At 41.2% G+C, this 23,179-nt stretch overlaps 3 protein-coding genes across 4 annotated transcripts; 2 read left to right on the top strand and 1 right to left on the bottom strand.

Moving 5' to 3' along the window:
• The first annotated feature begins 187 nt into the window (after nucleotides 1–187).
• On the top strand, nucleotides 188–7,169 carry dis3 (DIS3 exosome endoribonuclease and 3'-5' exoribonuclease). Its single transcript, XM_037123345.1, has 21 exons — nucleotides 188–702; nucleotides 1,078–1,235; nucleotides 1,368–1,564; nucleotides 1,745–1,818; nucleotides 1,941–2,108; nucleotides 2,342–2,506; nucleotides 2,705–2,818; nucleotides 2,976–3,113; nucleotides 3,226–3,372; nucleotides 3,491–3,607; nucleotides 3,692–3,793; nucleotides 4,046–4,110; nucleotides 4,227–4,311; nucleotides 4,478–4,605; nucleotides 4,811–4,897; nucleotides 5,029–5,185; nucleotides 5,434–5,648; nucleotides 5,828–5,996; nucleotides 6,206–6,364; nucleotides 6,465–6,587; nucleotides 6,805–7,169. Exons 1-21 carry the CDS (start codon nucleotides 484–486, stop codon nucleotides 6,871–6,873), a joined length of 2,856 nt encoding a protein of 951 aa, XP_036979240.1. The 5' UTR covers nucleotides 188–483; the 3' UTR covers nucleotides 6,874–7,169.
• A 380-nt stretch (nucleotides 7,170–7,549) lies between these two features.
• Nucleotides 7,550–12,059, bottom strand: bora (bora aurora kinase A activator). Of its 2 annotated transcripts, none has more exons than XM_037123349.1 (12): nucleotides 11,909–12,059; nucleotides 11,471–11,645; nucleotides 11,215–11,321; nucleotides 11,056–11,101; nucleotides 10,873–10,951; nucleotides 10,691–10,735; nucleotides 10,527–10,583; nucleotides 10,166–10,431; nucleotides 9,843–10,005; nucleotides 9,180–9,745; nucleotides 8,890–9,030; nucleotides 7,550–8,332 (listed from the first exon to the last, which is right to left on the bottom strand). In XM_037123349.1, the coding sequence occupies exons 2-12, from the start codon at nucleotides 11,618–11,620 to the stop codon at nucleotides 8,312–8,314; spliced, it is 1,641 nt and encodes a 546-aa protein (XP_036979244.1). In that variant the 5' UTR covers nucleotides 11,621–11,645; nucleotides 11,909–12,059; the 3' UTR covers nucleotides 7,550–8,311. The 2 variants fall into 2 exon arrangements, with proteins under 2 accessions (XP_036979244.1, XP_036979245.1); XM_037123350.1 differs by having other exon boundaries at nucleotides 11,471–11,625; nucleotides 11,909–12,046.
• A 41-nt stretch (nucleotides 12,060–12,100) lies between these two features.
• Nucleotides 12,101–14,285, top strand: mzt1 (mitotic spindle organizing protein 1). The gene is made up of 3 exons (XM_037123351.1): nucleotides 12,101–12,392; nucleotides 12,590–12,735; nucleotides 13,736–14,285. The coding sequence occupies exons 1-3, from the start codon at nucleotides 12,341–12,343 to the stop codon at nucleotides 13,757–13,759; spliced, it is 222 nt and encodes a 73-aa protein (XP_036979246.1). The 5' UTR covers nucleotides 12,101–12,340; the 3' UTR covers nucleotides 13,760–14,285.
• The last annotated feature ends 8,894 nt before the right edge of the window (nucleotides 14,286–23,179 follow it).

Raw genomic sequence — 23,179 nt, 5'->3', positions numbered from 1 at the left:
ACTACAGCGCCCCTTGTGGTGGTTAACGTGCAGTACCACCAACGTCCACTCATTATAATGCACAGGGCATGCAGTACCACATCCGGACGCACAGTGGCGCTGTAAACTGAATTACTCCTTATGAAGCCGACCAAGCAGACTTCTTCTGCTTTGTTTTCATCGAGCAAAAATTAGATGGGCAACAATAGTTTAACACGGACTTTAACTTTATTTTAAACAAAAGCGTGAATTGGCGTTGTGTCCACATGCGTAACTTGCGTTGTGTCCACATGCGTTTTTTTACGACACCGTCTCTAATATAGATTCACATAAAGGAGACGTGTACGACAGGAAAATCACTCACGAAAGCCGACTTTCTTGGAAAGGTTTTTGTCGGCCAATGTTTTTTGTCGGTTTACACATGGGTAGATGACTGTCTGCGTGTAGTCAAATGGTAATATAAAAACATCGGGATTTAACCTTCTGAGGCTCTTTGTCGTCGTCATGTTGAAATCTAAAACCTTCGTTAAGAAGACCCGGTCGGGCGGGGTGATGAAGATAGTACGCGAACATTATCTGAGAGACGATATTTGGTGCGGAAGCGAAGTGTGCACTGAATGCAAACAGGAGTCCACGGTGCTACAGAGAGACGCGTGTATTGAGAGCAGCCTGTGCTCTTATTCACATTATCTGATCCCTGACACGAATGTGGTGCTGCATCAGGTAAACATAATACAGAGTTTCTGCTTCTGCTGGAATATCCAATTTCATGTGTGTGGCTTTGGATCACCTAGCGGGCTAATGTGATGACACCAGCCATCTAAATATGTAAATCTCCATATAGTCTTCTAGTCCCAAGTTGTGCCTTTCATGATTACACAGCAATAAGACATATAATAAGACATTTAATGACCATCGTTATATATCCTGCTTTGTGTTTCTTTTCATGGCTATGATATGACTCTGTTAACAAGGTTGTGCAGTAGAGTTCACATAGATTTAGGGAATGTGATAACACATATGACTTTTTAATTCTCCACTCATCGAACCTTTGCTGATTCTCTTCCATTTCATGTTTACAATATCTGTGTCCTGCAGATTGACGTGCTGGAAGATCCTGTGATTCGCAATGTGATCATCCTTCAGACTGTGCTGCAGGAGGTACGACACCGCAGTGCACCAGTCTATAAACGCCTGAAGGACATCATACACGAGAAGGAGAAACACTTCTACACCTTTACCAATGAACATCACAGGTACAGAGCAGCATACAGTATTACAGTATACATTGGCCAGTTGCAGGTGAAGTTACAACGCACATTCCCCTTCACACAAAGACTTTAAGACTTCTTTCGTGGTATACTTGTGACTGTTACACATTTTTTCAGAGAGACATTCATTGAACGAGAACCAGGTGAGAGCGCCAATGACCGGAATGACCGTGCAATCCGCATGGCATCAAAATGGTACGGCCAGCACCTGAAGACGTCCGAGACTGGCGCAGATGGCCTCAAGGTGGTTCTCCTCACTAATGACCTAGGGAACAAGCAGAAGGCAGAAGAGAGCGGCCTGCTGGTGTACAAATGTAAGCTGTCTTTCCTCAGAGAAAGAAATTGTCACGGGCCATTGTGGCAGTGTAATAGAGATTAGTAATAAAAGCTCCACATCTCAAGAACACAACCACCATCTATTTTATTGTAAAAGCCTCCATTGTAAACAGCATCAGCTGTATTTATCACTTACAGCCCTTTATTCACTTACTTAGGTGAAGAGTACATCAAGAGTCTGATAGCGAATCCTGAGCTTGTGGATCATCTGGCTTTGTCCACTGATGAGAAGGTAAACACTTTTGTCTGCATCTCTATCCTCTGTTTCCATCTCTGCCTTTTGTTTTTTCCTATGATCTATGGGACATCACATCCTCTCTCCTTCCACTGATGTGTTTTTCTTTCTTCCATCAGAATGAGATCACCAGCAGTAAGGTGTTATTCCCAGAGCACCTCCCACTATCCAAAATCCAAGCAGGAATTAAAAGCGGCTCCTTCCTTCAGGGCACCTTCAGGGCCAGCAGGGACAACTATCTGGAGGCCACAGTCTTTGTCCAGGGAGAGGGGGAAGACAGCACAGAGGTGTGTTTGTACATTTGTTTGTGAATGGACAATATTTTTTGAACAATTATCCAAAACCTGGAACTTTAAGAATCTCCGAAACCTCATCTGGGTGTGGGTGAGAATTTATCAGGTTGTGTGGAGATGTAGTTTACCAGTTAGAAGAATAACTACAAGTTAATTGACACTTTGAAATAAAGTAAAGTATCTGTATTTGTATTAAGCTCTGTGCTGTCTGTTCGTCCTGCGGCCAGGTTCTCCTCCAGGGTCTTCAGAACCTCAACAGAGCAGTGCACCAGGATGTGGTTGCAGTGCAGCTGTTGCCGCGGGATCAGTGGGTGGCGCCCTCCTCAGTCGTGCTGCAGGACGAAGGCACCGCAAAGGATGATAATGCTGAAGAAGAGGACGAGGAGAAAGAGGTGAGTTTTGGAATTTTAATTGACTGCCTTTACTTACAGTTGGAGGAGAGTGTATGTTGTTTTTCCTTTTATAATAAGAATAAAATTCAGCAGGGCGTATTGTGGGATAGTATTTGAGTGCAAAACAACCGTGTACAACCGTGATTTGGCCTTTGTAACTACAGTATCTTAAAGACTTCTGTTTCTGTGTCTGAGCAGTTGAGGATATTGGCAGCTGAGGCGGCCAGGAAGCCCACAGGGAAAGTAGTGGGAATCATTAAAAGGAGCTGGAGGCCATTCTGTGGCATGCTCAATGTCGCCCAGATTAAAGAGGTACGTCTAGGCTGCTCCATTATGCTACATGTCATATCATATACATTTCAACTTGAATTTATGAATCTTCTTGTATGTATATAATACACACCATCTACCACTTCCTTTCTTCTTACCTTCAGCACTGACCATCACTTTTCTTTCCTTTTTCATTCAGTCAACCCGCCACCTTTTCACCCCAGCAGACCGCCGTATCCCTCGAATTCGCATTGAAACGCGTCAAGCTGCCACACTGGCAGGCCAGAGGATCATGGTTGCCATTGATGGCTGGCCTAAACACTCCAGATACCCAAATGTGAGTCGGAACCTTTTCAGACTGTTACATCTTTGAATCATGACATGTAATAATGTGCACAAATATGCCAAGTCTGTCAACCTGGAGGAATAATTTTTCCCACTTCTTGTAGGGTCACTTTGTGCGTAGTCTGGGAAGTGCGGGGGAGAAGGACACAGAGCAGGAGGTGCTGCTCCTGGAGCATGACGTCCCTCACCAGGCCTTCTCTCAGGCTGTGCTCAGTTTCCTTCCCAAGATGCCGTGGGCCATCACACCAGAGGTAATAGCAGCTTTTGTTAGGACACACGGAACAGTATTTTAGTCACAGATTGGTTGATTCTTTGAAAGCACATATGTGCAGGTCTGTCTATGTATTTACATAAATGTGTGTGTTAAAGGACATGGTGAATAGAGAGGACCTGAGGAATCTGACAGTGTGCAGTGTGGACCCTCCAGGATGTACAGACATAGATGATGCTCTGCACTGCAGAGAGCTGGAAAATGGAAACCTTGAGGTAAACGCATTGTGCACGTACATTATATGATAACAGCAGTAAGTTACGTGTGTCTATATTTCATAGCATGTTTGTTTTCTGTAGGTGGGCGTCCACATTGCTGATGTCAGTCATTTCATCAGACCTGGCAACGCTTTGGACAAAGAGGCTGCGAACCGCGGCACCACTGTGTACTTGTGTGGCAAAGTAAGAAAAACATAATTACCAACATGAAATGTAATAATTCAATAAAAGTGACTCCATAGACCTTCTGATTTTTAGACTTTGAAAAAGTTGTTGGCACTTAATGTGAAACAATAAAATGTCAACAGTGTAGCTGAATATTAAAAACTTTTCACCTATTTGGCTTGTTGACTTTTTACATGTTGATGCCATTATGGGCATGTTAATTTAGACTTAAATGAAGTCACATTTTGTGTTTGATTTTGTTTCCATCAGAGAATAGACATGGTTCCTGAGCTGCTCAGCTCTAATCTGTGTTCACTGCGCTCAAATGTGGAAAGGTGAGGACAAGAGAGAGCATACACAATAATCAGTATCATCAGTGCTAAATGTTTGACAGTCCAACTGTTTACTGAATGCAGTTAAAATATGTTTTTTAAAACATTTTTTTCACCAGGTTGGCTTTCTCATGTATCTGGGAGATGAACCACAAGGCTGAAATTCTGAGGACCCGGTTCACAAAAAGCGTTATTAACTCTAAGGTATAGTGCCAGTAAACAATGGCAGAAAATGTTATTGCATAAAATAATAATAGTATCTCCTGCTTTCATATGTTTCTAAGACATTTTCATGGTCAAGATTTCAAGCAAGAAAGTTTGTTGTATTCATATTTCTTTGTTTTGCCTTCTTCTGTTCAATCTGGTTCAGGCTTCTTTGACCTACGCTGAGGCCCAGATGCGGATTGATGACACCAGCATGAATGACGACATCACCAAGAGCTTACGGGGTCTCAACAAACTAGCCAAAATCCTGAAGAAACAGAGGATAGAGAAAGGGTAAAGACTGAGAGTTGGGAGCAGTAGAGGCAGAAGAACAGATTAAAAAATGGGGTATGGGTAGAAAAATCCTGTAGGTTTTAGTTTTTATTAATCTGTTCACGGCTCGATTACCTTTTTAAAATGAGAAATCAAGAACATCACAAAGCACTTGAATTCAGATCGACAGCATTCGGGAAAAAATGTTGTGTTTGATATCCTTCAGGGCGTTGACGCTGTCATCTTTAGAGGTACGTTTCCACATCGACAGTGAAACTCACGACCCCATTGATCTCCAGACCAAAGAACTCATGTAAGTGTCATAATATTCCAAAAAGGAGCATCTACAAGATCTTTTTTAAAACCCTCATCTCAACAAGAGCTATTTTTTGTGTGTCATGCCATGTTTCAGACACATTTAAACTCTCATCTCTTGGTTATTAGGGAGACAAACTCCATGGTAGAGGAGTTCATGTTGCTGGCCAATATTTCCGTTGCCCAGAAGATTTATGATGAATTTCCAGACTGTGCCATGTTGAGAAAACATCCAGCACCGCCTCCGTCTAACTACGACATCCTGCTCAAGGCTGCAAAGTCCAAGGTGAGTAAAGACAGACGGTCATTGCATTGGTTTTCAAGTTTTGTGCTCGTTTCTGGAGCCACATCTATGATTTGTTCAGTGATTCAAACACCAACATTTAAGAGTCAACTTTTATTTTATCCTTTCTAACAATAGGTTCCAGTAGGCAAATGATAGTAGATAAAACAAAAATACCTGTATAGAAAATGACCATGATTCCCACTATAAATATATTGCAATTTGTTTCCTTTTTTTCGTTTTTTTTTAAGGAAGTGGAGATCCACACAGACTCAGCCAAAGCACTGGCTGACTCCCTGGATGTGGCCAAAGTGGACGGCTTCCCGTACTTTAACACGCTACTGCGCATCTTGGCCACTCGCTGCATGATGCAGGCTGTCTATTTTTGTTCTGGCATGGACAGCGATTTCCACCACTACGGCCTCGCTTCACCCATTTATACACACTTCACATCACCTATTAGGAGGTATGAAAACAGACAATCTGTGCACATTGACTAAATATGTTGGGTCGGGCCTTTATAACAAAGAGACGCTCACAATTTATACACTATAGTTCTTTCAGACCTCCTCATGTTGTCCATATTCTTTCCTCTATCTCAACCTCCTCCCTTCCTTCACCCTGGTCATCTGCTGTCCTACACAGGTATGCAGATATTATAGTACATCGCCTGCTGGCTGTGGCCATAGGAGCAGACAGCACCTACCCAGATCTGATGGACAAACATAAGCAGTCAGCCCTGTCCAACAACCTCAACTACAGACATAAAATGTCTCAATATGCCCAGAGGGCATCTGTGGCCTTCCACACACAGGTAAACTCATACAGACACACTGGTTTGATTTCTGTGAACTTGTTTTGGCTGTAAAAAAAAAAAAAAAAAACCTCACTATCTCAAACTGTTATGATTTTGACTGAGTTTGTGAGAATCGGCATCATGTCAATTTGAAACCCCATGAACCTTTTGGCTTGAGTGATCGTACTGCACGAGTCAGACTTTAAATACAAATGATCTTGTTCCAGTTGTTCTTCAAGAGCCGAGGCATCCTAAACGAAGAAGGATTCATTCTGTTTGTGAGGAAGAACGCAATCATCGTACTCATCCCAAAGTTTGGCCTGGAGGGAACGGTCTTCTTTGACACCAAAGACAAGGCCACCCCAAAGCTTGTTTTTGATGAAGAGGTGCAAACACAATTTATTCTTCTTCATAGATGGTTAGATCAACAGTGATAAACTAAAACCATAGGAGGACTGTAATAAACTCTTTTGTATGTGTGTTTAGGTTCCCTCTCTGAAGGTAGAGGAGCACACCTTCTGCATATTTGACAAGGTGAAGGTCACCATCAGCCTAGATGCCTCCAATATTCAGCATCAGAAGATCCGCATGGCTCTGATTGAGCCTGTGGTAAGGACTTAAGGAACCCTATTATCGATATCTTTACATCTTTAGTTATAGAGTAAGATATTAAATGTTTTATGTTTCAGCTAACAGCTGGCAGTATTTTGCTTGGATTGATGAAATTGTACATCTTGTTTTGTGTTACTCCGAAGAGCAGCATTTGCTAAATTTTCTCAGAATTGCCAGTATTTTGTTTAATGCAGCTAATTGTCTTTTATTTTAGATCCCTGGCGTGAGCGTTCCAGCCCCAGATGTTGGACCACAGGCCAAGAAAGCAAAATTGGACCGTTGACACAGAAAGCAGCGCAGCAAATCACCCGAACCACCAGCTGATCTTCCAGATCAGGAAGTAGAATACGTCCATGAAAGAACCAGTTCGGACTCTCTGATGGACGACACAATTAACTGTTTTGAGCAGGTGTATCTATTTTAATACGTTTTCCACAGTGAGGCTGCTCTGTTCATACTGTCGTTTTATAATACATGAACTAGACAGGTGCAAGAGACTGCCAGTTATAAATGCATTGTAACCTGTCAAATAATAGTCCAATAGATGACTCAGTCATTAAAGTGTTTTTTATCCATTCAGTTTTGTGTGTTCTGTTGACTCATCATGAATCATCTGTAAGACTTGATGTATTTGTACAGAGGATGGTTCATAACACGCAGCTCAGAACAAGTTGTTTTTGTCTACTGCAGATGTATTCAACCTTATTCTAGCCCTTTGATCATTTTTGCTTATCAACTTATTCATTAGTTGTGTCTCTTGCTTAGCAAAAGTATACTCACACTGACAACCTACTTCTAAGACTAAAAAGGTTTTGTCCCTTGTACATTTGCTCAAGCATGAAAACTAGTGGAGAAAAACTAAGTTCATGTTTTAACACACTCCAATTTATTAGGTCAGAATTCTCAGTGCTAAAAATTAAAACACCCAACTCAAAAAAAACGTATTCTCAAGCCAGACAAAGACTTCAAGTTAATTTAATGCGACGATCCAGCCCATGCTTGTGAGTATATCAAAAATAATAAACAAATGGCTCAATCAGCATTTAATTTTCTAGTGGCAATATTCAGTGTGTTATTCAGGCATAAATATAACAAATAACATCCACAGGTAACCTGAATTTTAGAAATTCTTACTTGTCAATTAAAAGAAAAAGCTCTCATCATAGAAAAACATCATGATAAACACTTTTATAAAAACATAAATACAGTACAAATCTGTTGCATCTGAAAGTCAGGATCTGTAAGGTTGATAATGTCAGCACCGATTAAAAGTTTAAATGATGGCTTCTGCATCAATACAGCATTGAAGGAGGTTACTGTTGTGCAAGTGTGATGCAGAATTTTTTTTCCCCCATCCCTCTTATCGCATCAGTATACTGGGCCCAAAAGAACTGTTGACTTATAATTGCAGCTTTACAGTATCTTACAGTAGGACTCAGATAAGCTATGGATTTATTTTCTCCCTTGTAACCTGTGATAAAACATGCCATGTTAAAGCATTTGCTTCCTCTCAGGCAACGTGAATTTTTCAACCTAAAAAAAAAAAAAAAGAAAATCTAATAACCACTCGTGAAACACCTCAACTCCTCTCAAACAACCACCCAAACCATATTCATTCACAATAAATGCTTCAAACTTAGTGTAAACTTTGTTGTATTTGATTGCAAAAATAATCATCTTTAGCTTCCACTGGAAGAGGCGTCCCTTTAATTGCAGATGGCTCAGTGGTGAGGATGAAATGCCTGGAAAACAAGAAACATACTTTCAGTAGGATGAAAAGGTACCGAGTAAAGCCTTACAGCATGCACAATACTGTTGTAATAGTAAGTACTAGCGCTGCCACGAATGGCTTCCGTAGCCGGCTGTAGCTGTAGCCTACCGGTAAGTTACACTTCACGTTAGTTTGTTTACTTGACTGGGTTTCTTTAGGGGCTACGGGTTTGCAGATGAGAGGCTGACAAACTCCCATCTATCCGGTTGCTTCAGCTAAGGTAAGGTAAATGTAGGCTAACGCCAACTTAGCAATGTAATGTGAAACGAAATTAAACGTTTATTAATTCATTTAATATTACGGCACATTATTAATTCATTATCACGAGAAAAGAACCTTTGTTATAACAAGATAACCAGATAATGTCGTTATCACAACATAACGGTGCAAAAAAGAAAAAAAAAGAAACATCCATGGCCATTCAAATTGTCTCAGTCACTGCGTATTGCAATTGAGTGCTAACAGTGTATGAGTTTGAAAGGCCCAAACTTCCTTCCCACAACCCTGTCTGTGTAATTAAGACAGTACCTTTACTTTGGCGTGCCGTGTCACTTGGAAGGCCTCGTCTGCCATGTTTGGACTGAAGGACTCTTTACTGAGACAGTCTGAGTTGAGGCCATCTATTAGACTGGCAGTGCCTGCTGAGGTAGTATTGTATCCACTGTCCACCTGAGCACAAGCAAAAAGTCAATATAAATATTTCATTAAACAAGCCTCAATAGGACTATATGAATAACAAGTTTAATTCACAAAAGAATAAGTTAAATATGCAGTTAAATACAAAAAGAATGACGGACATAGCTTTCCCTCACACTAACCTGCATGCTGGAATCATAGCGTATGCTGCTTCCCTCTGCCAGAAGAGACATAAACATGTGGGAGCTCTCTGTTGCCGACACGTTGCCCATACGAGAGCTGGTCAGCTGCCCCAAAGGCCCTCCACCTTCTTCCTCCTCATCCAAGCTCCCTTCTATCCCCTTGTCCTCATCCATTTTCACAGGCTCCATAGGATCCAGGCCAGCACTCTCAGTATCAGCGGGATGATTGTCACGTGCCATGGGTGAAGATGGATCTAGCTCCATGAGCGGGAGAGAAAAAGAAGAAGAAGAGGAGGAGGAGGAAGAGGAGCAGACAAGTTTCTCCTCAGCCTCCTGATTGTCTTGGAGCTTAGGGTTGAGTATCGGGGAGATAAGGGGTGGGGATGCCCGGCAGCGGACTCTGGGCCGGGGCCTGGACCTGGGCTCATTGTGGCAGTGGAGCTGGTGTGGGGAGCAGCTACGAATGGGGGAACAACCCTCAACAAATGGGCTCTCATTGCACGAAGCGACATCTACGTCCAGGGGTACATTGTTTGGAGTCAAGTTGCTCGGCTGCTTCCTCTCAGCTGAAGAAAGGACAGAGATTCAGAATCAGTTTAAAGAGAAACATTGTTAAATTTCTCATTTTTCAAAACCTTTTAACCTTCAAAACAAAGAGTCTACCTGAGCCTATTGGTGTGCGTGCTCCATGTGCAACAATAGGAGAGATTGTTGGGGAGATGAGGCCAGCAGGAGACGACCTATCAGGGAACAGCGGGCTGGTGATGCTGCCAAGGCTGCAGTCCCGGAAACAGCCATGCTGGATGGGACTGGACGAGAACTGACCCTATCATAAAGAAAATGCAAATACATTTTGTTTACCAGTGTTCATTTAACTTACAAAAAAAAGTTCTGTTACTGCTTTTTATACATATTCCAAAGAAGAGAAGATCATAAAAGCACATTTTAGAATATCAAAATTAAAGATTCAGATCTATCTTACTCACCGTAGAGGGAGTCTGAACTGACATGCCACAGGACAAGGGGGAGGCAAAAATAGAGGCTACTACTTCAACTCTTCCTTCAGCTCCTTCTCCTCGGCTTAGAGAAGGAATCTCCTGCCTGGTGTGGCTTCTCTCGGGGCTTGGTGGGCTGGAGCTGTCAGAGCCGCTGTAACTTCCCTGGCCATCGAGAAAGAGCTTTCGTCTTAAGGAGGAGGAACTGAGGCTCTCCTGCACGCCGTCACACACTTCCTCCTGGCGGTAATATTCTCCTGAGGAGAAGGAAGACACAGACAGACGATCATGGTGATTTGGTTGGTAACAGCCTATGTGGTTTGATTGCGCTCACATTTATAAAGATGCTTACCCAATACTTTTTCCAAATCAAATGCCAAAGGCAGCGAGAGAGTTGTCTGACAAGCAACTGTAGAGCAAGAGATCAAAAGTTAGTAGATAGTGAAGGGGAGAAGAAGAGGTGAGAAACATTTTGTAGAGAGCCATTTTAAAAAGTGACTCAAAGAACACACCAACCTGATATTTTTTCAGGCTTCTCCTCAATCATGGCAGACATACAACCTACAAGAGCAAAGACAATACAGTAACATGATAAGGAAAAGCTTAAACAAAGTACAAAAACAGTACAACATTAAATGTAACTGGCAAATACATGGAGGAAAGGTTAAAAAAGTAATATTAACAATAAGAAAACATACTTTTCATATTGATCTGAGGGCCTTTACGGATGTCTTGAGACGCCCAGGGGGAAGGCACAATGGTTCCTTTGGTAAAAAACTTTATTGGGAGGCAAAAAAATTAAAAATTAGACAATGAATCTGAAAAATCAATATATGAACTTCCTTGTCATTGTACATTCAGAGTTGATTTCAATCCTGTACCTGCTCAATAGCGTTCTGACGCTTTTCTTCAATGTCAGAATCCATCCTAGATTTTTAATAGAAAATACATTTCGTCACTTCCTGCCATCATATCATTATGGTATAAGTTAAGTCCTATTACTTACAGATCTACTGTGACGACTGTGTTTTCAAACATACCTTGTCTGGCTGAGGTAAAAAGACTGTCGCTGTATTTCCTCTTGGTCTATGTGCACTGGAAGAAGACTGGCCATTTCATCAATAGACCAGTTAAACTTGGGAGGAGTCTGCAGGAGAGATCACATGAGAAATTGAATAAAAGATCACATACACCCAAACCTGTGATGCTACAGTAATTTGATATTAGCAAAAAAAGATGTGTCACATCAAGTATATCTAAAATATTTGAGGCAAACAACGTCAGGTGAATACTTACAGCTTTACAATGCATGGACTTGAAGACAGATGGGCTTGGCACTAATGCTTCACGGAGGTGGTGGTAGTCATTTGGACTTTCAAAGGGGTTTCTAATGGAAGGTCTGCCTGGAGTCTCAGGAGTGATCTGTATCTCGACACGGTCCCCCATCTTACCTGACAACAAATACAACAGCCTGCGTAAAAGAAAAGAAAATTAGAAAATAAAACTGCCATGGAGGAGCCCACAAACACAGTCGATCAGTGTTTTAGTTAGAATGTTAGCTGCATTACTTCCCGTTTCTATAACAGTAACTAGCCTTCTAGAAAATTCAACTAGAGGGAATGTGGCAACAGCGTTACGTTAGACGTTTCCTCCTGCCTTGGTTACTTTACTTTACTTAAAAAATGAAAGGCACATTAAAAGATAAGCAATACACGTTTTGCTTTTGGTACTTACAACTGTTAACGAGCCAGGACTTCGACCACACAGCTAAAAACAATATTCATTGAGGAGTCAGCAAACAATCAGCAGCGACAGGGTTCAAACGTTTATTTCAATTTCGCCCACAAAGCCCGTTAGCCAATAGAAACGCTGCCGGAAGTTCTGGGGAACCAATCAATTAGAAATGTCGTCACATCCGCCGCCTCCCGTTTCGTTAGTGACTTGAGATAGCAAGATAGCTAGCCTAGCCTCTATTATTGGCCCTTAAATATAGTGTCTGTGTCATTTTTTGAAAAAAATATCTAAGATGAATACTAAACGTTTAAAGTCAGGCTGAACTATTGCAATAATTTAATCTTGTGACGCGTCAGAGACCTCTCTCAAGTTTTATTCGTTAACCACCCGCTAGCAAGCGTTGGCTAACTGTAACGTTATTCAGTCTTCACCATGGCAAGTGCAGCAAATACAAACCTTAACGCAGTCCGGGAGACAATGGACGGTAAATATATGTTTGTGAAATTACTTCTAATTCAGTGGCACATAAACAGCCTTTATTTTATTGTTTATTTTTTGCAAACCCTCAGCTTGTTTGTTCGTTAACCGCATTGCTTACCAAATCCCAGGACGTGAAAGTTAGCAGTCTTCTTGCCACTAGAGATTTTACAAACCTAACCTGTCATATTTGCCCTCCAACAGTGTTGCTGGAGATCTCCAGGTTGCTGAACACTGGTCTGGACATGGAGTCTCTGTCGATATGTGTGAGACTGTGTGAGCAGGGCATCAACCCAGAAGCGTTGTCCGCAGTAATCAAAGAGCTGCGGAAAGCTTCTGAATCACTCAAGGTACAGAAACAGGCTCCCTAATTTTATCATGTTTGTCATGAGAGTGTTTTGACAGTGAACTGACAACAGTCATGACAGAGAATCATCATTTCATTGTGACAGATGCCAAAGTGAAGTTACCAGACCTTTAATGTCAAAGCCAACACTTTAATAACAGGGAGAAACGCAGAAATCCTGTATCTTTTAGGAGCAGCAATCAGTGTGTTGTAAAGTGTTTGGTAATTGTATTAGAGAAATGACTTACAGATGATAGCTTATTGAGATCGCTATGCATTTGTGTTGGTTGGATTATCAATTGGTCAACCAAAAGTGTCACCACATAATTAGACAGCCTGCACTGAAAGCTATTTGTATTATCAGACTGAAAACTGAGATCCCTGCAGCTGTGCATCATTTACAAGACATAATTGTTTGGATTTGCAAACTAAATATCCTAAAAAATTAAAAACATCTTTCGCAAAGTTAAGATGTGACTGTTTCCAGTGATGTGGTTTATGGTGGAGTATACAATGAAAATGTTAGTCATTAGAGATTTTGACATTTACATTTACTGTGAGGTGTCACTCCCTTGAGTCTCTCTGGGTGTATTTAGGCCATAATGGGTGATGATTATATCTATGAGCATCAATAAATTACAGCAGTAATGGATATTTATGATCTTTGCCCAAATCTCATGAGGTATCTTGATTTGTCGGGAATTTATTCCCAAAACAAAGACATTCTATCTTTCATATCGCCATTCACCAAATGTTTTCTATGAGCATATGGACTGGTGAGCAATAATATCTGTTTTTGTGCTAAAGCAAGATAACATTTGTGATTTGGAGCTCTCACCTTCTGGGTGAGTCATGACAAGTAAATTATGTACATCATACATTAAGACTACTGAGATAACTGTCAACAGAAGAATATGTAATTTGATCGCAATGAAAATCTCTGAATGTTGCTCACATAAGTCATCACGATGATGCATCACTGCAACATCTATTTTCTCTTTCAGGCTTCTGAAAACTGCACTAACTGAAGTTGCAGCCTGATCACCTCAGTGTGGGAACTTTGGGATCATGCCCTTTCCTGGATCTGTACCTGTCTATGGGCTCCTCAGCCAATCAGATTGGTCTGTGTGTTGGCACTCTGTCCTCTGCGTCTCCTTGGTGACTGTAACTGCTCCTGGTCTGTGCTTTGACTGTGCTGTGTCTGAGTTTCTGAGTAAAGGAATCAAACTCAGTCTTCTTCCTGAACACAAGTCTTCTCCTGACATGAGGGCACGGTCAGCCATTCTGCCTCAAATCTAAGTTCCTCCTGCTGTTATTTGTAGTAACATTGACATCCTGCCTTAATTTAAGAGCGTTATTTCTGATAGTCAACTTGTGTTGCACTTTTCATGAGGAATTGTTTTTTTATGATGTTGTTTAACATGTATGCAATGTTATGAATTTGTTTTTAATTTTTTGCATCATTCAACATAATCCTTTTGCATTTTCATTGTTCATGTGACCATCAATGATGGAACAAAGTCTAAATTAAAATGTTACAGTCGATGGCCACAAGGTGGTGTTGTGTCATTCTTATTTAATCTGAGGTATCCAGTAGGTGTTCAGTTGGTGGTGGGTTCAAACTCTGCAAGTTTCTGAATGTTTATGAGCAATTTCATATTGTAATTTAATCAGACACTTATTTTAAATCACATTTTACGTGTTTCTGTACCATTTATTGACATTTTCTGTGTTGTCCTGACCCCAGTTTAGAATGTACCAAAGCATTATTCCCCTGTGATTTCATTCCTACAGGCTTCAGATTTTACAAAGGAAATGATCTTTCCTGTCACACTAGGTGAAAGGAACAAAGGTTGTGGTAGAACATTACACAATAATACAAACGCATACCACACAGGGGTGATCACATCCATGTGTACAAACAAGAAGACATTAACGAGGGTCATTCTTTACAGCAGGATGTCCTGTTCAACTGAAATCTTAGACCCTTTATGTCTATTCTGTCCACACAAGAGTGTATTTGAGATGTATTGCAAACTTGACACAAAATGCATCTCTTTGATCAAGCAGAAATGAAGCCCCTACATCATGTGTCTAACCACACACAGCATTGTGTTGTTTCTCCACTGTCTGTAAAATAGCTCTATTCATCTTCGAGACGAGGGAAAATGCTGAGAGCACAGAAACGTTCCTCCGCAGGCCAATATACAGGCCAGGGGCGACCTCTCGACTGCGAGGGGCTTCTCGAATCAGTGTCTTTGAATCGGTGCGTGTGTGTCCCTCAATGTGTGTGAGCTTAGGTGTTCACACAGCGCTGTGGATGTCTACAAATGAGTAGCCCCTAAGCCATCTGACAGTAACGCCTCACCCCTCACAGGCGCACCGCGGAGAGAGTGTGTGTGTGTAAGCATTTCTGTCTTCTCCTGCTTTGTCTCGCCATCTTGACTGACAGCCTGTGAGTCTAAATCTCTGTACTGCTGCTTTGATCTCTTAACACAGTATCTCCTCTGTCCCCCCACCCTCCCCAGTACCAGCATCGTGTTAGCCAAGTATGAGAGGGATACAGATACGGTGCAGTGGCTCTCCTTGATAGCCCATCAGCCTGAAACAACCTCCTGGCCTCCATGGGGGGTGAGCTGCATGAGATGTTGTTGGAGGGAGACACACATTGAGAATCCTTTCCTCTTACAAAGGAGAAGGAGTTATGCATGGCTTGATTGGCTACTGTGGGCGTGGGACTCAGGATGCATTGCTCTCTGTTTGATGTGTTTGAAGGGTTCCTCCTGATCTTAGCCGGCTACTTTGATCTCCGTAAAACAAAATATTCACAAATCCCATAGTCCTGACTGAGAGATTAGCGTCCATATATGCATAAACATCTAAGGGGCGTTCAACTAGGGCACTGGTCAGGTCACATGACTGGATAAACTCAAGAGGCTGCAGCAGGTCCTCACATCAGAGCTTCTAAAGGTGTTTATGTTTGTATGTCTGATAATTATCCAGGCCGAGGATTTTTTTTATTTTTTTTTCTGATAAATGAGGGCAGTCTCATTTAAAAGTGAAAGATCTGCATGCCGCAATTACGGTCCAGGTGTTTGCATCGGATATTACAAAAATAATTAGACTGGACTGATTACAAGTTCCTTATGCATAAGGAGAGATGGTCTGTTGATGTTTGTTCAAAAATCTAAATTACACACGTATTGTCTCATGAAAAACAACTGGCCCTGTGTGAGGCAGAGTTTAACCAAAAGTCAAAGATCTCTCTCTCTCTGTGCAGTTAGTTACTAATTACCATTAGCCACAAACAGGTAGGTCTAATGGTCTCCCTGCAGAGACAAGGCTTTGTTTATGTCCATTTCATGTTTTATTTCTCATTATAAGATGATTTCAGGGCTATTATTTTTAGTCAAAAGTAATTTATTCCTGATGAGTTCTTCTCGTTAGATGATTATAAGAAAAAAAAAAACTTCAGTTGTGTTTTAGGAACTTTCTTTTGTGGCAGACTTTATTTTTTTTCTTTTTGTAATTCTTACTCACATTGAATTCTATTCTCATTTGACAAATGTGTCGGAAACACACCGGGAAAGCAATTAAGAGTATCTGCTTGATTGCTTAATACGGTTCGGAACCAGCTTCATCGGCCGAGCGTGTATACGTAAGGAACTTGACTCTTGGTTTTTCATTGCCCTGAATGTTCTTGCGCAAAAAAGCAAGGAACAACGCAGAGCAAATAAAGGTGACTGGACAGCTTTTAGAGGCTCCATACCCAAAGTCAAGGTAATGTCACTGCATACCTGAGATGATTTATATTAGAAAATTAACTTTATATATGACAGCTTTATTTGTTTCTAAATTATGAGCATGACAACATTGTGGGCTATAGTGTGGCATTAATAATGAATTAGATTCTGACCAAAGCATGCTGTCTCTGTTATTCTAGCAAGCACGATGGTTAGAATTTAGCTAGTCTTGGCCACAAATTACTCGAGGGTCATGCATGTGTGATTGACCCCTGATAATACCAGTCAATTAACTGGTTGTTGGCTTTATCCAGCTCCAAACTACCATTATTTTATCAGCCTTTAAAATTTTTCTACAATCAATTGACTTCCTCGGTCTGTTTGGGTCAGAAAGTTAGAACACAGCAGTAGCTTTCTTAAGCTTGCTGATAGCACAAGCTACATTCAAGACTATAGATCCAAATCCCACAGTTAGCTTTAAAGGGGCTGCATGTAACAATCTGTGGCAATTAAATATGTATAATCCCTTTTTTGTTGATTGTAGATCGTAAGGCGACATGAAAAATGAAATCTTCCTGTGTGTCTCGGTTGCCTAGACATGCCTGTGGATGGTTTCTTTACGTTTGAGTCAGGTCAGATTGTCCACGACAGTCAAAAGGACATTAGGACAAGGTGATTGATGGAGGTGGATTACTTCTTCTTTCAAAAGTAAGATATAGACTACAGCTTTGAGTAACGTTATGAAGACACATCTTTGACTCAGAATGGATCATTTTACAATGTGACCCTGGTATTTCTTATTTTACTGAATAGTTCTACCACTGGTCATAAATGACACATCTAATTAAGTAGGTCGCTGCATATTCTTAATGCCATGAAACCCATTTATTGACAACCTAGAACAGTGTTTATCTCAGAGAGATCATGCTTATATAAGTCTGTATTCTGGCACTAAAATGACTGATTCCTCTAACTTATCAAGCCTGTCAGGCCTCCCTTCCTTCAGTGGTGTGAAGCCTCGCTGGCTGTATTTGCCCTAAGAGGAGTTCTGTGACCTTGTTAGCACTTACACCAATACGCCACCCTTGATTAAATACAGGCCACACTTTTACACTGTAAGATTATACTATTTAGATCCCAATTAAATTCACAGCAAGGAAATTGGATCATAAACTCTTTAAAGGATCGTTAACAATCATTAGACGGGATAATGGCATGGCAATCAAAATATGTAAAAAAAAAAAAAAAAAAAAAAGAACTTCCAAAGTCTTTTAGTGACTTTGTTGTTTTTGGACATTTTCCAAGCTGATTAATGTAGAATTGATTGATTTACAGTTGTAATTAGCTGTCTTCTGCATAGATGCATAATAATCGTATATCTCCCTGCTTGTTTTAAAGTATTAATTGGTTTCATTAACAAACGCAGTTAATTGAATAACAATTAACAAAGTTGGTGATGGCATCGACGCAGCGCGTGCAAACTCCCTTGTGTTTTCCCTATGATGATAATGAAACCACCTTTTTATCAGATTGGAATTTTGTGTGTTGGACTATGTAATGACTAATATGATATTGGGCTTATTAGTTTATTCGAGTGGCTCACTGAGGCGTTAAGCCGGTATCGAACATGTTGTGTTTAACAGGTAGGCACCATATGCTGCCTTAATCAGACACTGGAATCACATTTGGTTGTTAAATTGTCTTCTAATAAAAGCAGGTAGTAAAACAACTTAAGCTAATTCAATTCCGGGCGAGTTTGGGTGAAGTGAACAGCTGTTCATATTTGTTGAATCGTTTTAACATTCACTCTCTTTTGTTTTTTCAGTTTTCTTTGTTGTTTTTTTTTTTTAAAAAAGGTTTAACTTCAACAGCTTGTTTGTTCTTCAACTTTTTCATGTAGAAAATAGAGATGGAGGGTGGACTAGCTGTCCACTCTCCTTAAAAGAAGACAATACCAGGCATATTGTAGTGACAGCTTGCATTGTGTGTGCGTGTGTGCATGTGTGTGTTTGTGTGTGTAAGAGAAGGGGAGAAAGAAGACAGGAGAGTGAGCATGTGTGTGTGTGTGTGTGTGTGTGTGTATGTTGTGTGTGTGTGTGTGTGTGTGTGTGTATGTTAGAAAAACAGAAAAATAGAGAATGTATGTGTGTGTGAGTGTGTGTGAGTGTGTGTGTGTGTGTGTGTATGTGTGTTACAGTGACAGCTTGTATTCTGCGTGATTAATGATGTGCTGTGTGACTTGATAAGTGCTTCGGAGGACCAACGCTTGTTTCAATTAGACCTTGTGAAGGTCGCGACGCCGCGCCGGCCTCTCATTATCATATCCATAATCAATCCACATTATCATAGGAGAATGTGGAATGGATGTGTGATATCTTGGTCATACACACACACACACACACACACACACACACACACACACACACACACACAGGGAGATGAGGACACACTCACACAGACACCTAATCACATACCAAAACACAATGACATACTCTCTCACTCACAAGAGTGCACACACACACACACACACACACACCCTTCACTCCAAGTTGATTTGAATCATAACAGTGGCTGTCGGAACGGATTGTCTGTTCAGATTAAGTGTGTGTTTCTGAGAATTAAGTAGCGCTGATGGTGGTGGCATTTCAGATCCCCTCTGCAAACACAAATGCCAAAACATCATTCTGTCACCCCCTCCTTCTCTCTCACACAGCCACATATACGACCAAACACACACACACACACACACACACACACACACACACACACACACACACACACACACACACACACACACACACGCTCGCGCGCGCAGACATTCAGACACTTAACCAGGACCCTGGGGCATTTTTAATAGAGGCGAAGTGATTCGTATGTTTTTACTCCTCTAATGAGAACAGATTGAGTGGTATTTACACTCCATCGGCTGATCTAACCACCTACACATTTGCCTCATGCTTCTGCTGCTCACTGGCCAAAACAGACATGTGGAAAGGACCAGAGCTTGGCTTTCAAACAGCGACACAACATGAACATTATCTTTGTCTTTGGCTCACGATGGCACCACGGCAAGATAAATATGAATTATTAAAACAGGGGAAAGTGTAGCAGGATTTAGTTTCTCTAAGGCAGCTTTTTATTTGTCTCAGACAGTAAAGGGAGGAAAAGAGGTGCCAGAATCAGACACGCTGGTCCAGGGGGGTGACTCACTTGGGATCCGACTGCGAATCTTTAATTTAATCAGTAAGTCTACCTGAGATCTAAACATTGAAATGAGGTCACCTATTTCCTCCAAGAATGTTCAAACATCAATCTGATATAGCTTACATGATACAAATACATGCATCAAGGCAAATTATGAGGTTAAAACTGAAGAATCACCCTGTCATGGAGCAACTATGGGAGTTAAATAAGTAATAACAAATAACCTTAACTCAAAATATTCAGTGAGGGGCGAACCATCCAAGGTGGTCAAGACAGAGGGAGAGAAACCTGCAGAAGAAGCACAGATATCATCTTATTTAATTCCATGTGATCATCTTCCTTGTAAAAATCCCTGCCACCCACATTACCCACCATGCAACTGAGATTCAGGACCCAAGCTGAGATGTGGGGCGAGCTACACAGGTCTGATCGGCTCACACCCCCGATGGTGTCACTTTCAGACTGATGCTGTCTCAGGTGACATCACATGAGGCAGTCTATCAGCTGTCCATCTGGAGTGAAACCGTACCACAATGCAGGAGAGTCGGGCATTTTCATGTCCAGGAAGTCAGGCTTTTTTGTCCACCAAGCAGCTCTGATAGGAATGAATGGGGCATCATCTCCAAATCTGTATCCAGATTTTAACTGTTAGATCCATGTCGATGCCTGGCACTATTCCTGGGTGCCTGGGTTCAGCTCAGCGAGACGGCTTTGTGAGATTGTGTGCTCTTGAGAATCCCGCTGCCTCACAAGGTAAAAATGCAGCCGTGCCCCTCAAGGCCTGCAGACAGACTTAAAATTGGTGGCGTTCCCCTTTAATGTTACACAGTTGAAGTGTGACTTTGTTTCTTTCTTCCCCTCTTTATGGTGCCCTGTATTTTTATACCTCAGTAAGTGGAAAGATTTTGCAGCAAGTATCGGCTCATTGTTTTTTATTTCATGGGAGTTTAAGCACAATAGCTGCTGTAGGAATTAAACCTATGACCTTCCTGTTGTGAGACAAAGTCACTTCCCAGCAGGGCATCCTGCAAACCTAATGGTAACAGGGTTCTCTTTAACACTGTGGATGCTTACCAGACCGTGGATGGATGATAAAATTAAACCCGGCATTTATGTTATAATCATTTTTTATTCGGCTTACACATTACTCATCAGGTCCTTGTTTACATCACCCTATTTGCAGGCTAACTGACTTCACACTGTATAAATCTGTAAATCTATTTTTAGAGGATGCCACGACGAGGCCTTGCGAAAGTTGCAAAGCACTGGCCCGGGAGGTTAAAAACCGAGCGTTTCACCACTTATTAAACACTTAAAGGTGGGAATTTATGAAATGAATCATCTCTGCTTAACACTGATGGCTTTATCGGTGTATTTTCTACAGATGGAGAAAGAGAGTCGTGACATTTCTTTTTGGCAGGGAAAAGGCCAGACTCAGCAGGAGTTATCAAAGGCAAAAAGTAAAAAGTTCGAGTTAGCTATCTCTCTCTCTCTCTCGCTCTCCCTCTCTCTCTCTCTCTTCCCCTGGAGATACTCATGTTAAGCATAATTAAGCAGATTTGATTAGCATCAAGCCTGGCTTCCTCTCTTGACTTTTAATGAATGTAAATCTACCATCTACATCCTAAAGATTAATTTCTGCCAATTAAAAAACACAAGAGGGCTTATTGGGGAGGGGGAGGGGGGGTTGCGAGGAAAAAGAGTGTTAAAGTCCTTTGAGTTGGAGTACAGTCGCAGTTTTATCCTCTTCCCCCTTGTCTTATGGTGAGATGGTCTCTGGAGATCTGTGTCTCTCTCTCTCCCTCACGACCAAGATCATTATCAGCACAATGTTCCGTGAAAGCCACTTTGAAAGGACTGCGAGCTCCATATGTAAATGATGGGAGTGTGTGTGCGTGTGTGTGTGTGAGTGAGCAGACTGGATGAGGAAGCGGTACAGAGAACAGGTAAAGGGGTCAATTTGTCAAACCAAGGTTATTGCCCCCCCTCCCCTCTATCCCGTATAAGCTTTTCTCTCATCTCTCCGGTTGGACTCTTTCTGGAGCCGTTTCTCATTCAAAACCGGATTAAGATTTTTGTTGATTTAAGACAGTTAATGCTGCAGAATACAAACGACAACACAGCCATGACAAAAGAGCATTCAGTCAGAATGAAGTGCAGAGAAAAAAAATCATTTGAGCAGAGGTCAAACATCCTTTAAGAAAGCACCCGGTTCACTTTTTTTCAGGGGGCTTATCGAGCCGTAGCCACAAAATTAAATTAAGCATGGGTGTACTAGTAATTTTGCAGGTGCTTTTCCCCTCTGTTTCACTGAGCTTACTTTCATACCTTCAAACAAAAAATGACTGCTCTTTCAAAGAAAAAGGACATTTTTCATGTCCAAGTCTTTATATGAAGGTATGTCACATTTAAAGGGACAGTAAACCCCAAAATAAAAAATATATCTATTTTGAAAGTTGAATTTTGAGACTCATTCACCCCTCATAAACAGACACTTTGGGATGGCAGCTGACCTGATCTACAATCCCAAAGCGTCAGTATCTGTTGGGAATAAGATTAAAAGATCTACTTCCTTACAAATTGGACCTTTAATGCCATCTTGATTGTTTTGGTGTGTGTTGCTGAGTTTTGGAGATGCACACACACATCGCCATTGAGATGTCTGCCCTCTCTCAAATATAATTTGGCTTTGGAACTATTTTTGATTTTGAGGTGAACTGTATCTTTATATGTGACATGCTTTCATGTAAAGGCTCGGACAGGAGAACTTGTCTTTTTTCTTTGTAACATCAGTAGTTTTATTTTTTAAGGTAAAGTCACCTAGTACATCCATGCTTAATTCAATTTTCGTGCTACAGCTAGATGAGCAGTTCCAAAAGAGGAAATCAGGTGCCGTCTTACAGGATATTCGACATCTGTTTGAGTAATTCTTTATTCTGTAGTTCATTCCAACTGGCTGCCATTGTTTTGTTGTGACTGTGACATTGTTTGTACTCCACACCATCACTGTCTCAAATCAACAACATCCTGAATCTGATTTTGAATCAAACGGCTCAAGAAAGTAGAGGGAATCAAACCAGAGAGATGAGTTTACTTGGTTTGATGTGTGGGTGTCAGAAAAATATGATGATAAACAAGCTTTGTGTGTCTTTTCTTTTTTTTTTGCTTAGTACTCTTCTCTAATCAAATCCAAGACGCTCTTTCTGATGTTATCCTCGCAAAGTAGTATTTAGACATCAGGACACGTAACCTCAGCATCACATCAGAACATTTTCCAGGATGACACAGTTATAATCTACAACTTTCCTCTCCCACTCAGCTGATGTGGGAAGATGACAGTGGTGCCATCATTTAAAAAAAAAAAATGTTTTAAAAGAAGGTAGATTGAGGGCCACAGTCACACTAAGCCCCATCAGCAGCATTAATATCAAAGTGTCTTCCTCGTTAGGCGTTCATAAATAGGCTTATCCAAAGTTTATGTGGGCTAATCTTTGCGCTCTC

This window comes from Acanthopagrus latus, chromosome 15, assembly GCF_904848185.1.
Source record: "Acanthopagrus latus isolate v.2019 chromosome 15, fAcaLat1.1, whole genome shotgun sequence".
Taxonomy (NCBI): Eukaryota; Metazoa; Chordata; class Actinopteri; order Spariformes; family Sparidae; genus Acanthopagrus; species Acanthopagrus latus.
Note: the sequence above shows the minus strand (reverse complement) of the source record. Positions and strands in the feature narration are given on the sequence as shown.

Bases quoted from the DNA above. Each gene is read 5' to 3' on its own strand.
- bora (XM_037123349.1), bottom strand. From the start codon at position 11,620: ATGGGGGACCGTGTCGAGATACAGATCACTCCTGAGACTCCAGGCAGA. The intron at 10,584-10,690 runs GTTGGTGTGTTC...CTTGCTCTACAG, and splicing joins GAAGCCTGAAAAAATATCAG to TTGCTTGTCAGACAACTCTC. The intron at 10,432-10,526 runs GTAAGCATCTTT...CCTTCTCCTCAG, and splicing joins TGATTTGGAAAAAGTATTGG to GAGAATATTACCGCCAGGAG.
- dis3 (XM_037123345.1), top strand. From the start codon at position 484: ATGTTGAAATCTAAAACCTTCGTTAAGAAGACCCGGTCGGGCGGGGTG. The intron at 1,565-1,744 runs GTAAGCTGTCTT...TCACTTACTTAG, and splicing joins CGGCCTGCTGGTGTACAAAT to GTGAAGAGTACATCAAGAGT. The intron at 4,606-4,810 runs GTAAAGACTGAG...GATATCCTTCAG, and splicing joins AAACAGAGGATAGAGAAAGG to GGCGTTGACGCTGTCATCTT.
- mzt1 (XM_037123351.1), top strand. From the start codon at position 12,341: ATGGCAAGTGCAGCAAATACAAACCTTAACGCAGTCCGGGAGACAATG. The intron at 12,393-12,589 runs GTAAATATATGT...GCCCTCCAACAG, and splicing joins AGTCCGGGAGACAATGGACG to TGTTGCTGGAGATCTCCAGG. The intron at 12,736-13,735 runs GTACAGAAACAG...TTTCTCTTTCAG, and splicing joins AAGCTTCTGAATCACTCAAG to GCTTCTGAAAACTGCACTAA.